Source organism: Ahaetulla prasina, chromosome 1, assembly GCF_028640845.1.
Source record: "Ahaetulla prasina isolate Xishuangbanna chromosome 1, ASM2864084v1, whole genome shotgun sequence".
In the NCBI taxonomy this organism is placed as follows: Eukaryota; Metazoa; Chordata; class Lepidosauria; order Squamata; family Colubridae; genus Ahaetulla; species Ahaetulla prasina.
In genome coordinates this window covers 188,382,687-188,396,043 of record NC_080539.1, presented here as the reverse complement: position 1 = coordinate 188,396,043, position 13,357 = coordinate 188,382,687, and the positions used below count along the sequence as shown (strand labels likewise).

The window sequence follows — 13,357 nt, the reverse complement described above, 5'->3', positions numbered from 1 at the left end:
GGAGGATGGTTGTGGAAAGTAGAAGAAGGTAGAGGAGGGAAGAGAGTTAAGGGAAGGGGGTGGTGACTGGGCAGGTCCGATTAATTGTATATGATGGTACATTAAATATGTTATTGGATATGAATGTTAAAATAAAACTTTTTTAATAAAAAAAAAAAGTAAAATTAATCACTTTTTTTTACTAAGCTGCCCAGAGTCACTGAGAGTGAGTTGGTGGCCATATACATTTTCTAAATAAATATTATTTTTTTAAAAGATTTAAACATTCAAGATAGTATTTCGGCATTTGAGGCTTTAAAAAATTCCCAGGTATTACAAAACCCTAACAGATCATCTATCATTCTTCAAAGCAGAATCAATAAATGGTATTTTAATCAACTGATTTATGTTTTTGTAACTATAAAAATCTGTCACTATATATTCTTAGTTTTTGATTTCAAAGCAACCTGGAAACTGAACAGACAAACAGAAAAGAAAGTTGACATACTCTTCAGGTGAGTCACTGGGCTTGGTGTTGATTTTCACAAGATAATTTTCTTTCATGACAGCTTCCCATGCCAAAATTTCATTATCTTCATTTCTTGAACCTTCAACATACAAAATCCATACCACCATGTATGCTTTATTGACAAAAGGAACACAGATGGTAGAGATACAATCTAGAAGGGTAATCCAGACCTGCTTCAACTGTACACTGTGCATATGCGCACACATGCACACACACATACATACAGCTATGCATGTTTATTCAAAAGGTGTTCACATTTCTAAGTATTTGAAGGATTACATCAGTGGTGGGTTTCTACTGGTTCGCCCGGGTTCGGGCAAATCAGTAGTGGTGGTGGTTTGAGGCTCTGCCCATCCACCTAGATGTCATCATGGACACTCTGAGCATGTGCAGAAGGTTCTGTGCATGTGCAGAAGCACTGCGCGTGAGTGCACTCACAGTTCCGAACCAGTAGCAAAGGTAAGCGACTCACTACTGATAGGGAATTAATGGAAATGCTACTCTGCTTTGCTTTAAAACTTCACTTCCCACTCAAACCACTTCACTGAGATTCTGGCCAAGGTCACACCTAATTTTCCCACAAGACAAGCCACAAGGTATGCATGTATGTTCTGTGTATGCATATATATATATATAATTTTTTAAAAAAAGTATATTGTTTTCAAATGTATTATAACAAAAGTACAGGGCCGGATAGCTCAGGCTGGTAAGGCCTGTTATTAAGACCTGTTACTAAGAACACAAAGCCTGCAATTACTGCAGGTTCAAGCCCGGCCCAAGGTTGACTCAGCCTTCCATCCTTTATAAGGTAGGTAAAATGAGGACCCAGATTGTTGGGGGGGCAATAAGTTGACTTTGTAAAAATATATACAAATAGAATGAGACTATTGCCCTATACACTGTAAGCCGCCCTGAGTCTTCGGAGAAGGGCGGGGTATAAATGTAAACAAAAAAAAAAAAAAAAGTATAGCAATATAGCAGTGATGGCTAACCTTTTTGTCTCGCGCACGTGCCCACACCCATAATGCAACGTCCCGCACATGCAACCCACCTGTGCTGCCTTGCTCCCCTGCATATGTGCACACACATGTGCACATGATCCCTCGGTGCCTCATTTTGGGCCTAGCAGGCCTCCCTGAAGCCTCCAGAGGCTGAAAACGGACCATATCCAGACTTCCAGTAGGCCCATTTTTTGCCCTCCCCAGGCTCTGGAGGCTATCCTGGAGCCTCCAGGAGGGCGAAAATGGGCTCCCTGGCCCTCCGGAGGCCCTCCGGAGGCCAGAAACGGCTTGCTCCCGGTCTTCTGGTAGGTCCATTGTTCACTCTCCCAGAGCCTCTGCGCAAGCCCTCTACTTACTTTGCATCCAAAATGTGCTGCGGGCGGGGCGGCATGGGCATGGTGCGCATCTCCCACATGCGTGGCAGAGACCAGTAAATCAACTGGCCGGTGGGAGGCGCGCATGCATACGTGGTGGAGCTGACCTAGGGTGATGACTCGCATGCCCACAGAAATGGCTCCACGTGCCACCTGTGGCACACGTGACATAGGTTTGCCATCTCGGCAATAATTTGAGAAATCTTTTATCTTTTTAAAAAAATAAAATAAATCTTATTTTGCTTCCCCTTCTACCATTTAGTATCTGATGAAAATAACTTACAGCAAATGGATGATTCTCTATATTCATTTTTACAACAGCATTTAAAAAGTTTCCTCATCACCATATAGATATAGGCAAAGATGACAAATGGAAATGGTATAGCTAATCGACTGCAGTACTCTTGAACCAAGAAGTAGCGCTGGAACTTCCATACTTGGTCATTATTCTCCTGAACTGATCCAACAGTATATCTAAAGGAAAAATTAACACATGAGATTAGTCCCATAATCTTTTCTTTAAAAAATTTACTGCTTTACTGTTCTAATTTTCACCTAGGTCTTTGACAAAAACAAATTTTTCTTTCCATCTTTCCATCTAATCACTTGTCATACTTTGTTGATATTATTTAATTTTTGTTTGATATGAGTCACTCAGAGTTGTTGGGAGTTGGGTAGCATACAAGTTTAATAAATTATTATTGTTAATAAGAAACAGAAACAAGAACATGCTTTATGTATTTCATATACAATTCATATCAAAAACATTTTTCCATATATTTTATTGTATTAGCATAGATACATCTTGTAGTTCACATTTAATTTGCATAGAAGTACTCCACTTACTAAGAATAAATTTCCTACTATTTCAAATGCAAGCCTTAATAATATTTCATCAGGACTGTAATATTCTGTTGCATTTGTTTCAGTTATATTGTTCTTTCCAAGGAAACATGAGAAGCTAAAAGTAAATTGTCCTGTTTATATTAATTTTCTAGGACTTTTAAAATATAATTATATTATGTTTCTTCTTGTTTAATTTGGTACTTCTGTGCAAAGTACAGGAGAGAGGCAAGTATTTTAAAATTGAGATTTATTTTGAAATTTGATACTTTTGATACTACTTTATTAATTAAAATTACTGTATTGATATTGATCTATTTATGTCCTAATATTACTAAGCAGCAAAAAGATGAAAGTAATGAAATTTTGGCTGATATGCTTCCCAAAACTTGCAGCTGATTCGAATGAACTAATCTAGTTTATTCACTTAAAAATAAACAAATAAATAAATTAAAGAGCAATGGAACTCAGCTTGAGGAAGACTTTAAAAGCCAGCAATGCTGACTTTTGGAAGTGGGAAGCATTCCAACCTGATACATACCCAAACATGGCTATTAATAAATTAACTAAGAGGATATTGGTGGACAGCATGTAGATGCACACTAATGGAATAGTAATCCACTCAGGGAAACGGGGGAGGTTACTAGAATCCACTTCTACACATAGAGGCTTGGATTCATTTCCAAGGAACGTACAGCTATCAAAATCATATGTGGTACCTATTATAAAAGGAAGAAACAGAAAACAATATTAAATTATCAGAAGAACTGATTTATTTTGATATAAAGTTATTGATGTGTTGGTAGTATTGATGATTTTAGTATCAGAAACACAGCAATAATAATTATTTTATATTAAATTTGTACTGCACCAAATCATTCAGATTCCTGAGGGTTACAACAAAATACAATGCTATTAAAACATACAGGAAAAACTGCAAATATAATAAAGTAGTCATGATAAAAAAGTGTAAAAATAATAAATAATTAAGAATTTAATTCAGAAACCAGGAGACATTGTATTCTAGTCCTGCCTTGGGCATGAAAGTTGGCTAGATGACTGAGCCAGTCACTTTTTCTCAACTCAATTCACTTCACAGAGTTGCTGTTATGGGGAAAATAGGAGGGAGAAACATTAGGTATGTTCACTGCCTGGAGTTACTTATAAAGTAATAAAAGCAGGATGAAAATATAACAAATAAATCTCCATATTCAAAAGCATCCAAAGAGTGTGTCAGCCTCCTATTTTAAGTGTATTTTACCTATTGGAGTGTTTTACTGTTTTATTACTTTGTTAAAGGTTTTCTTCTTACTGAATGTCTTACATGATTTATGGGGGAGGGTGGAGGGTTTTACTGTTGCCAGGGTTCGGCTGTCATTTCAGGTGGAGGAGGAGGAAGTCTTTCAAACAGACGTTTGAACTGATTTGACGCATGAATGTAACGGGAGTTGCCTGCTTCACATTCCATCCAGAAGATTGACAGAGGGAGAACATCGGAAGTGAAACAACATGTGGCCAAGGAGGAAGAGGACATTGGACTATGACTATTTGAACTCTGGAGGGAGGAGGGATCAAGAGAGGAACTGTACTTTGTACAGTTATAATTACTTTCAGTTCTGGCTTTGCTTTCCTTGCAATCTGACATGTTTAGTAAAAATTACCAATCTCTTCAAATTGATGGAGTTGGGTCTTTATTTTCTTAAACATTGATCGGGGACAATTATATAGCATATTATTATGATGTATGTCCAGCCCCTTTTGTACATGCATCACCACCTTCACCACCTTCACCACACACCACTTTCAAAAGAAATGGAGTTGGCAGCAAAGTGGTAAAACAGTTTATGTTGGGAATCTGGGATCCTTATTTCTGCAAGAAACTGTCAGATCTGCCATCTTTGGCTGGCATCTCGCTGGCATCCTGCCATCAAAGGCTAGGTGGAGGGGGACATGGGGTGAACAAATGGACAATAAACATGTATGGGGATGCAATGAGAAGTATGGAAGGGGGATGACAGTGTAATGAAGACCAGAGATGCATGGAACTGGTTTGTGCCATCACTCAAGGCCATACACCCTCAGAGTGGAATGAGGACAACCCCAAATACCTCAGTGCTTCTCAAAACAGTTATGTGGCACTTCATTGGCTGAAGATGATGGGAAGAGGACTGGGATGAGGGGAACAATTTGTAACTTTTTCATGTGGGAAAACCTAGTTCTAGCCTGACTGCTGGAACTAGTATCCTTTAGTAAAATAACCTATCATTCAACCAAATGCATTTGAGGGTTTTTCTTTCCCATGGGACCTACCTAGGATCTAACAGAAACATTATCAATCAGAAGAGTAGAATTTGTTTGTTTTTTGGATAAATTTTAAACAATGTTACTTCAATCTATTGTTAATTTTCCAAGAAGAAAATTATGGAGTGCCTGCCAACATCGCTCTTTCTTAATCATGTCTATGCTAACTAGGTATAGCTTTAGGCAACCAAAATCAAGGGCACATGCCCTTGCAGGTGTTCTGGTTTAGAGGCATTTCAGCTCCTGTCTTTAGAAGGGAAGGCAGAAAACAACATAACTCCTTTTCTCATTCATGTATCATTTGCAGTTCCATGATCTAGGTCCATGCTTATTCTCCAGAATTCCCTTTTCCCTCTGTCACATCTGCCACAACTATCTGGGCAACTTTGCTTTGGCCACTCCATAGTTTTCCTAATGATAGAAGTGACAAGGTAGCTGAATCTCTTCACTGAGAACAAAGAAAGGTACAAAAAAGAACAGCAGCTAACTTGCATGGAGAATGTTTGGTTTCTCTTTCTTTTTCAGGAGCATCTTATTCATTAGCAACAATAGATATAGTGACCAGGAGTCATAAAAAACTTTTTTTCAGTCAAAAAGAATAAAAATTGAGTAGAAGTCCTAAAGTCTCATGAAAAGGAAAAACAAGCAGTCCAATAGTGTCATTTGGCATTTTTTCTGTCAGTAACATTAGCATCTAAATCAACCTGGTCCCTACTGCCCACTAGTGGGTGTTCCAGCTTTCATGGTGGGCGGTAGGGGTTTTGTCCGATACTGAAGCACTTTCCTTTTTAAAAATTTAATTGACTTTTTAAAAAAATTTCATAGCATTATTTAAAAACATTTCCATTAGGTTTTCATAAAATTCCCCGTGACAATTTAAATTTCTGAAAATGTACTATTTGTATCGCCCACACATAAGTTTAGTTCACGTTACGTAAGTGAAACTAAATGGTGCTAGAGTGTGACCGCAAACAAAAGAGCCTCATCCCCGAATAGCTCGCGCATCTCCCCCACACCACCCAGCTGTAACAGAGAAGCAGAGCTGGTAGCCGGCGCCCCCCCCAACCCAATCCACGATGCGCGAGAGGCATGCGCAGATGATGATACACTTTATAAATCACCACTACTGTGGAACCGGTGGGTGGTTAGAAAATTTTACTACTAACAGATACAAAAGTGGGCGGTAGGTATAAAAAGGTTGACTACCCCTGATCTAAATCCAGCATGAAAGGCCTTTCTGAATTACACATTTATTAACATCATTTTCATTCTAGCTTTCCATAACTCAAAACTAACACCAAACGTAATAATAATTTTTCAGAGAGAAATAAAATGAACGCTCAGTTCTATCCTCCCCCAAGCAAACCACAATGACAAAAGGAAATATATGTGTATCTGTTTCCCAACTACACCAACCCCTTACTGATTAGTACTATATTTCAATAGATACCATCAATATCAGAAGGATAATGGCCAAACATTGCAAGGTAAGGCTCATAGATGACTGATCGGAATATCCATTCCCAACGCTGTTCATTTTTTCGTAGGATCCCTTGTCTGGCTACACCAAAAGCCACCATCCACACAGCAAAGAGGAACAAGAAGAAAAAGACATCTATCAGCTGCAAAAGGAAATATTTAAAATATAAACAGAAATATCTGAGGTCTTTGCTAAAAGTCTCAACATTGTTTTTAGGCTAAGGAGGAAAATGTCAAAAGTGGACAAGTACACTATTCTTTGCAAAGTCAACATTTATACTCTGGAATCAATCTGGAAATGGACTAAATACAGGTAGTCCTCAACTTATGATCACAATTGGAACCAGGCCTTCTGTCAGTAGTGATGTGGTTATTGAATGGGCTATGCCCAATTTTATGATCTTTTTGTCGCAGTTGTTAAGCAAATCATATGTTCCTTATGCAAATTTGGCTTCCCCCATTGACTTTATTTGTTGGAAGCCCTCTGAAGGTTGCAAATAGCAATCAAATGACTCTGAGACATTTCAAACGTCAGGAAGTAAAGGTAGTTGCCAGTGCCCAATTTTGATCATGTGAACCATGTGTGATGGTAAGAACCAGTCATAAATCACTTTTTTCAGTACTGTCATAACTTTGAACAATTGTTACTAAAGGTTCAAAGTTGAGGACTACCTATAAGCTATATAACAAGAATGTGTTTTAAAATAATTTGAATTTTCTAATCAAAACAAGTTGTTGGCACTATGGAGCATTTTTGATAAGACAAGAAGATGTTCCAGATTTATGCAATTTATTAGCAGCCAGGCCTTCTCCCAAGAACACATTTTTATTTTTATTTTATTTATTTTATTTAGTCACACAGTATATATAAGCATAAGCATGAAATAATTATACAATATATAAGCATATATATAAGTATGAGTATGTAATAACTATATTAATTGGATATAATGAAAGGAAACAATAGGACAGGAACGGTAGGCACATTTGTGCTCTTATGCACGCCCCTTACAGACCTCTTAGAAATGGGGTGAGGTCAATAGTAGACAGTTTTTAAATTTGGCATCAGGAGAGACTTTGAAGAAATATAGGATTTTTTCCCTTAAAATCAGAGTCTCCTATCTTAGCTGTCAAAGCGTGTGTTTGCTCCGCTGTCCACATTCTAGAAATAAAAACTTAAATTCTGAGTTTGTTATGAGATATCCACCTGAAGAGGGAGGGAGGGAGGGAGGGAGAAGTGAGTTGCATCTAGGAATCCAATCCATGGTCACCCTACCCGGAAATGGAGTCAGAAGAGCTCGTCTAGCCGTTAGAGCAGGGGTGTCCAAACTACGGCCCGCGGGCCAACTGCGGCCCGCGGGTCAGTTTTTATTGGCCCGCAGCAAATTCTGGAAGTATAATTTAATATGGCCCTTTTCGCGCTGCGAGGCTCGCAGCTCCTCCCCATGGGTGGGGAATAATGAAGGGAGGGGGCAGAGGAGGCGGCGAGCGGGAAAGAGGCTGCTGGCCGTGCCTGCCCCCAGCAGTTCTACCCTCGCCTTCCTCGGGCCGCCTGGCGAGGCTCCTCGCGCCTCCCCATGTCGGACACGCGTGGTGGCAGTGACAGCCATCGAGAAACAGGTGAGGAGGCGGCAAGCGCGAAAGAGGCTGCTGGCCGTGCCCGGCCCAGCAGTTCTATCCTCGCCTCGGGCAGGGAATAACGGCGAGGGGAGGAGGCGGCGGCAAGCGAAGAGGCTGCTGGCCGTGCCCGCCCAGCAGTTCTATCCTCGCCTTCCTCGGGCAGGGAACAACGGCGAGGGGAGGAGGCGGCGGCAAGCGCGAAGAGGCTGCTGGCCGTGCCCGGCCCAGCAGTTCTATCCTCGCCTTCCTCGGGCAGGAATAACGGCGAGGGGAGGAGGCGGCAAGCGCTGAAGAGGCTGCTGGCCGTGCCCGGCCCAGCAGTTCTATCTCGCCTTCCTCGGGCAGGGAATAACGGCGAGGAGGGGAGGAGGCGGCAAGCGCGAAGAGGCTGCTGGCCGTGCCCGCCCAGCAGTTCTATCTCGCCTTCCTCGGGCAGGGAATAACGGCGAGGGGGAGGCGGCAAGCGCGAAGAGGCTGCTGGCCGTGCCCGGCCCAGCAGTTCTATCCTCGCCTTCCTCGGGCCGCCTGGTGAGGCTCGCGCCTCCACCCCTTGGGCAGGGAATAACGAAGGAGTTTCAAGTTCATACCAAATACAAAACAAAGTTAAGATTGGTGTCCAAACTTGGTCTCTTTAAGACTTGTGGATTTCAGTTCCCAGAGTTCCTCAGCCAGCTTTGCTGGCTGAGGACTCTGGGAGTTGAAGTCCACAAGTCTTAAGGGACCAAGTTTGACACCCTGCCAAGATGAATGAATATGAAACATTTTCCCCCCTTAAATGAAGATGATATCCACATATTGTTGCTTTTTAGTAGACTGACTGTATCCATCTGTATTGTAATGTCCCAGGTTTTCAGGCCTCTAATATAGTCCTAAATATTTACCACGAGTCATCAGAAATGGCAGCACCGAAGAAACGCAAGACAGCAAGTGAGTGTAGAAGATTTCAAACACGGTGGGAAAATGAATATTTCTTTAAAGAAATCAACGGAAAGTGTGTCTGTTTGATTTGCAATGAAGATGTTGCCGTGATGAAAGAGTATAATGTCCGTCGGCACTATGAGACCAAGCATCAGAGCTACGCATCGTACACAGGTGCCAAACGAGCACAGAAATTCAAGCAAATGGCAGCTAGCCTGCAAGCTCAACAACAGTTTTTATTTCGTGCTAACAAAATACAGGAAAAGCATACAGCAGCAAGCTATGAAGTCGCAAAACTTATTGCCCAGCATGGCAAACCGTTCTCAGACGGTGATTTCATAAAGCAGTGCCTCATCAAAGTCACAGAAGTAATGTGCCCGGAAAAAGTGCAGGATTTCAACAATGTGACCTTATCCAGAAATACAGTGGTGCGGAGAATCGAGGACTTGTCAGCTAACCTGAAACTTCAGCTGAGAGAAAGCTTGTGCTTTTGATTTTACTCGATAGCATGATGAGAGCACAGACGCCACAGACACCGCACAGCTTTTAATTTTTTGCGGGAGTCGATGATAATTTTGCTGTCGGAGGAGCTGCTTGATATGATGAGCCTAAAAGGCACAACGACAGGTGGAAATATTTTTGACACTGTGTCAGAGGCAGTTGAAAAGATGGGGCTTAAATGGGACAAGCTCTGTGGAGTAACAACGGATGGAGCTCCGGCCATGACGGGTGAGCGCAAAGGAATGGCATCCATGGTGTGCGTCAAGGTAAAAGAGAGCGGAGGTGAGGCTGTTAGGATGCACTGTATAATCCACCAAGAAGCACTGTGTGCCAAGACTGTGCAGCTGGGCAATGTGATGAACACTGTTGTAAAAACTGTCAACATAATTCGAGCTAGAGGACTGTACCACAGGGAATTTCAAGCTTTCTTATCTGACGTGGATGCTGAATACGGGGATGTACTCTACCACTCTGATGTGCGCTGGCTCAGCCGTGGCTCTGTGCTGCAGCGGTTTTATTCGCTGAGATCAGAAATCGACAATTTTTTGAAAGAGAAGGACCGACCTCTTCATGAACTGAGGGGACCTCTGTGGCTGGCAGACCTGGCATTTTTAGTTGATCTTACTCATCATCTGAATACACTGAACAAGAACCTACAAGGCAAAGAACAGCTGGTATCACACCTGTATGCGCACATGAAAGCCTTCTGTGTAAAGCTCCGCCTGTTTGAGACACAACTACGAAGCTTTAATGCTGTACACTTCCCTGCGCTGTCTGAAATCAAGTCTGCTTTTCCAAAGGCAGACCTTTCTGCTAAAAAGGAGAAATATGTTTCTGTAATTACATCTCTCGTGACAGAATTCAACCAGCGTTTTCAAGATTTTTCTGTCATTGAAAAACAAATCAAGCTGTTCTCGACCCCCTTCCTGGTGGATGCAGAAGAAGTGGAGGAGAGTCTGCAGTTAGAACTGATTGAAATGCAATGTGATGATTCTCTGAAGAGTCAACATCAGCTTCTCTCCCTCCCTGACTTCTATCAGAATTTGGATCATGCCAAGTTTCCTCTGATGAGACGCCATGCAAAAAGAATGATGAGCCTGTTCGGCTCAACATACATATGTGAACAAACATTTTCTCTGTTAAATCAGAACAAAAGCAGACTGAGATCCAGAATGACTGATAGCCATCTCTGTGAAGTCCTTCGTGTCTCAACCACCAAACTTTCGTATACTTAAGCCTAAACTGTGCATAGGGACTACCCAGACGGCTGAAAAAAGTGATTTCTGACAGGTTCTCACACTTTTGACCAGTCCTCACACTTATGACCGGTCATCATTTATGCCTGTTGCAGCATTTTGTGCATAAGGACTACTCAGAGGGCTGAAAAAGTTATTTTTGACCTGTCCTCACACTTTTGACTGGTCCTCACACCTACAACTATCTTTACATTTTGCACCCTATCTTGTAACCGTGGTGAAGAGAAGCAGTTGTGAAATGAGTGATATGGTTGTTAAAAATGCTGCAATGGGCATAAATGTGAGGATGGTCATAAGTGTGAGGACTGGTCAAAAATTACTTTTTTTAGCCCTCTGAGTAGTTTCTATGCCCATAGCCACATCCACTCAGTCACATGAGCAGTTAGCCACGCCCACCAGTCACATGACCACCAAGCCACACCCCAAAATAAGCCACGCCCATTCCCCCCCCCCCCGGTGGCCCGGGCCTTTGCTTATTTTTCTGTATTTGGCCCTCACTCAAAAAAGTTTGGACACCCCTGCGTTAGAGCAATCGTCAAAACCACTTCGCTCTTCGGAAAGGAAACGGAAGTTGAGCCCGTTTAAAGCCGCTGTGCTCTCTATGATCCAGAAAAAACCGGAAGGTACAGTCTTTATTGACATCCACCGGCCGGAACTTTTTGATCCGTGGGTTGTGTACCCTTATCGCTTTCCCCCCGCCTTCCTTTTTTTATATGTAATTTTTATATAACAGATAACAGAATAACTGATTAACAGAGTTGGAAAGGACTTTGCAGGTCATCTAATCTAACCCCCTGCCCAAGCAGGAGACGAAAGGAAACAACAGGACAGGAACTGTAGGCACGCTTGTGCTCTTATGCACGCCCCTTACAGATCTCTTAGAAATGGGGTGAGGTCAATAGTAGACTGTTTTTGGTTGAAGCTTTGGGGATTTTGGGAAGAGACCACAGAGTCAGGTAGTTTATTCCAAGCTTTAACAACTCTGTTACTGAAGTCATATTTTCTGCAATCAAGATTGGAGCGGTTAACATTAAGCTTAAATCTATTGTGTGCTCGTGTATTGTTGCAATTGAAGCTGAAGTAGTCTTCGACAGGAAGGACATTGTAATAGATGATTCTATGAGTTAAACATCATGAGTTAAACATCACAGACTAGGTATTCTCAACAATAATTAATTTGCTCAGTTTAGTAAGATCCATTCTTTACTTCTGGAAGATGAAGAAGATTGTTATGGGCAGGCAATAATGCAAAATGATCTGAAACTTGGAATTTTATTCAGAATGCATAAACACTGAAACCAGAGCACATCAGGAAAATTCACTATAGCTTTCTTTTAGACAACATGGGACAGATGGTTCTAATTTCCTCTGTCGATTCAAAATCCAGGAAATTTGTTTTTCATGCATATAATTAGAAATATAGTTTCCAATTAGTGGATATAATTGCCTTATTTTCTTCTGTGTTGATATTGCATCTCCTTCTGGTACAACATTTAAGGAAAGATTCAGAAAACTGGAAGTATGATCTGGAGAGCACAACCTAAAATGGGAATGTTTAGTTTTGAGAAAAAAAGACTAAGAAGGGAATATCAAGCACTCTTCAAAAAGGAAGTTAAAAGAAAAATAAATCTCCATCATTCACTGACTGCAGAAAGTTGGATCATTAAATATTAATGAAGTTTTTCTAACAGTAAGAAAATGGAACCAAACCTCTAGAGAGCTGGTGATGTGAACCAGAGGTGGTATTCAGCAGGTTGTGGCCAGTTCTGGAGAACCAGTAGCGGAAATTTTAGTAGTTCGGAGAACTAATACCACCTCTGACTGGCCCTGCCCCCATCTATTCTCTGCCTCCCAAGTCCCAGCTGATCAGGAGGAAATGGGGATTTTACAGTATCCTTCCCCTGCCATGCCCACCAAGCCATGCCATGTCCACCAAGTTATGCCACGCCCACAGAACTGGTAGTAAATGTTTTTGAATCCCGCCACTGATGTGAACATAGTGGATGTATTTGAAATGAAAGGCTGGGGTGTTTTAATTTGCATTCATGCACTGAGCAGGACTTAAATTATTTAATAGCTTAAATTACTACCTCTATTATTTGCTGCATATTAATATCAACACTGAAAACATTCAAATATTTATTTATTTATTTGTTTGTTTGTTTGTTTGTTTATTTATGTTTCTATACCGCCCTTCTCCCGAAGGACTCAGGGCGGTGTACAGCCATGTTAAAACAATTTTACAAACAAAATAATTTAAAATGAAATATTTAAATTTAGGCTGACTCATTAAAACCCATTTAAAATTCCCAATTAAAACTATCAGGCCAGTCCTGCACAATGAAACAGCCATGTTTTCAGCTCACGTCAGAAAGTCAAGAGATCAGGGAGTTGGCGAATACCTGGTGGTAATTTGTTCCAGAGGGTTGGGGCCCCCACAGAGAAGGCCCTCCCCCTGGGAGTCGCCAGCCAACATTGTCTAGCCGACGGCACCCCAAGGAGGCCCATTCTATGGGAGCGCACTGGTCGCTGGGGGGCCGTCGGTCGCAGTAGGCG

The 13,357-nt window shown here is 41.5% G+C and overlaps 1 protein-coding gene across 1 annotated transcript in view; it reads right to left on the bottom strand.

Moving 5' to 3' along the window:
* TRPM8 (transient receptor potential cation channel subfamily M member 8) overlaps positions 1-13,357 on the bottom strand; it is a 657,600-nt gene that overhangs the window by 16,601 nt on the left and 627,642 nt on the right. Inside the window, exons 20-23 of the mRNA XM_058185213.1 lie at positions 6,478-6,649; positions 3,268-3,445; positions 2,167-2,357; positions 488-587 (exon numbers count right to left, since the gene is read on the bottom strand). Of these exons, the coding sequence (XP_058041196.1) occupies positions 488-587; positions 2,167-2,357; positions 3,268-3,445; positions 6,478-6,649 (641 nt within the window). The remainder of the gene's footprint in view (positions 1-487; positions 588-2,166; positions 2,358-3,267; positions 3,446-6,477; positions 6,650-13,357) is intronic.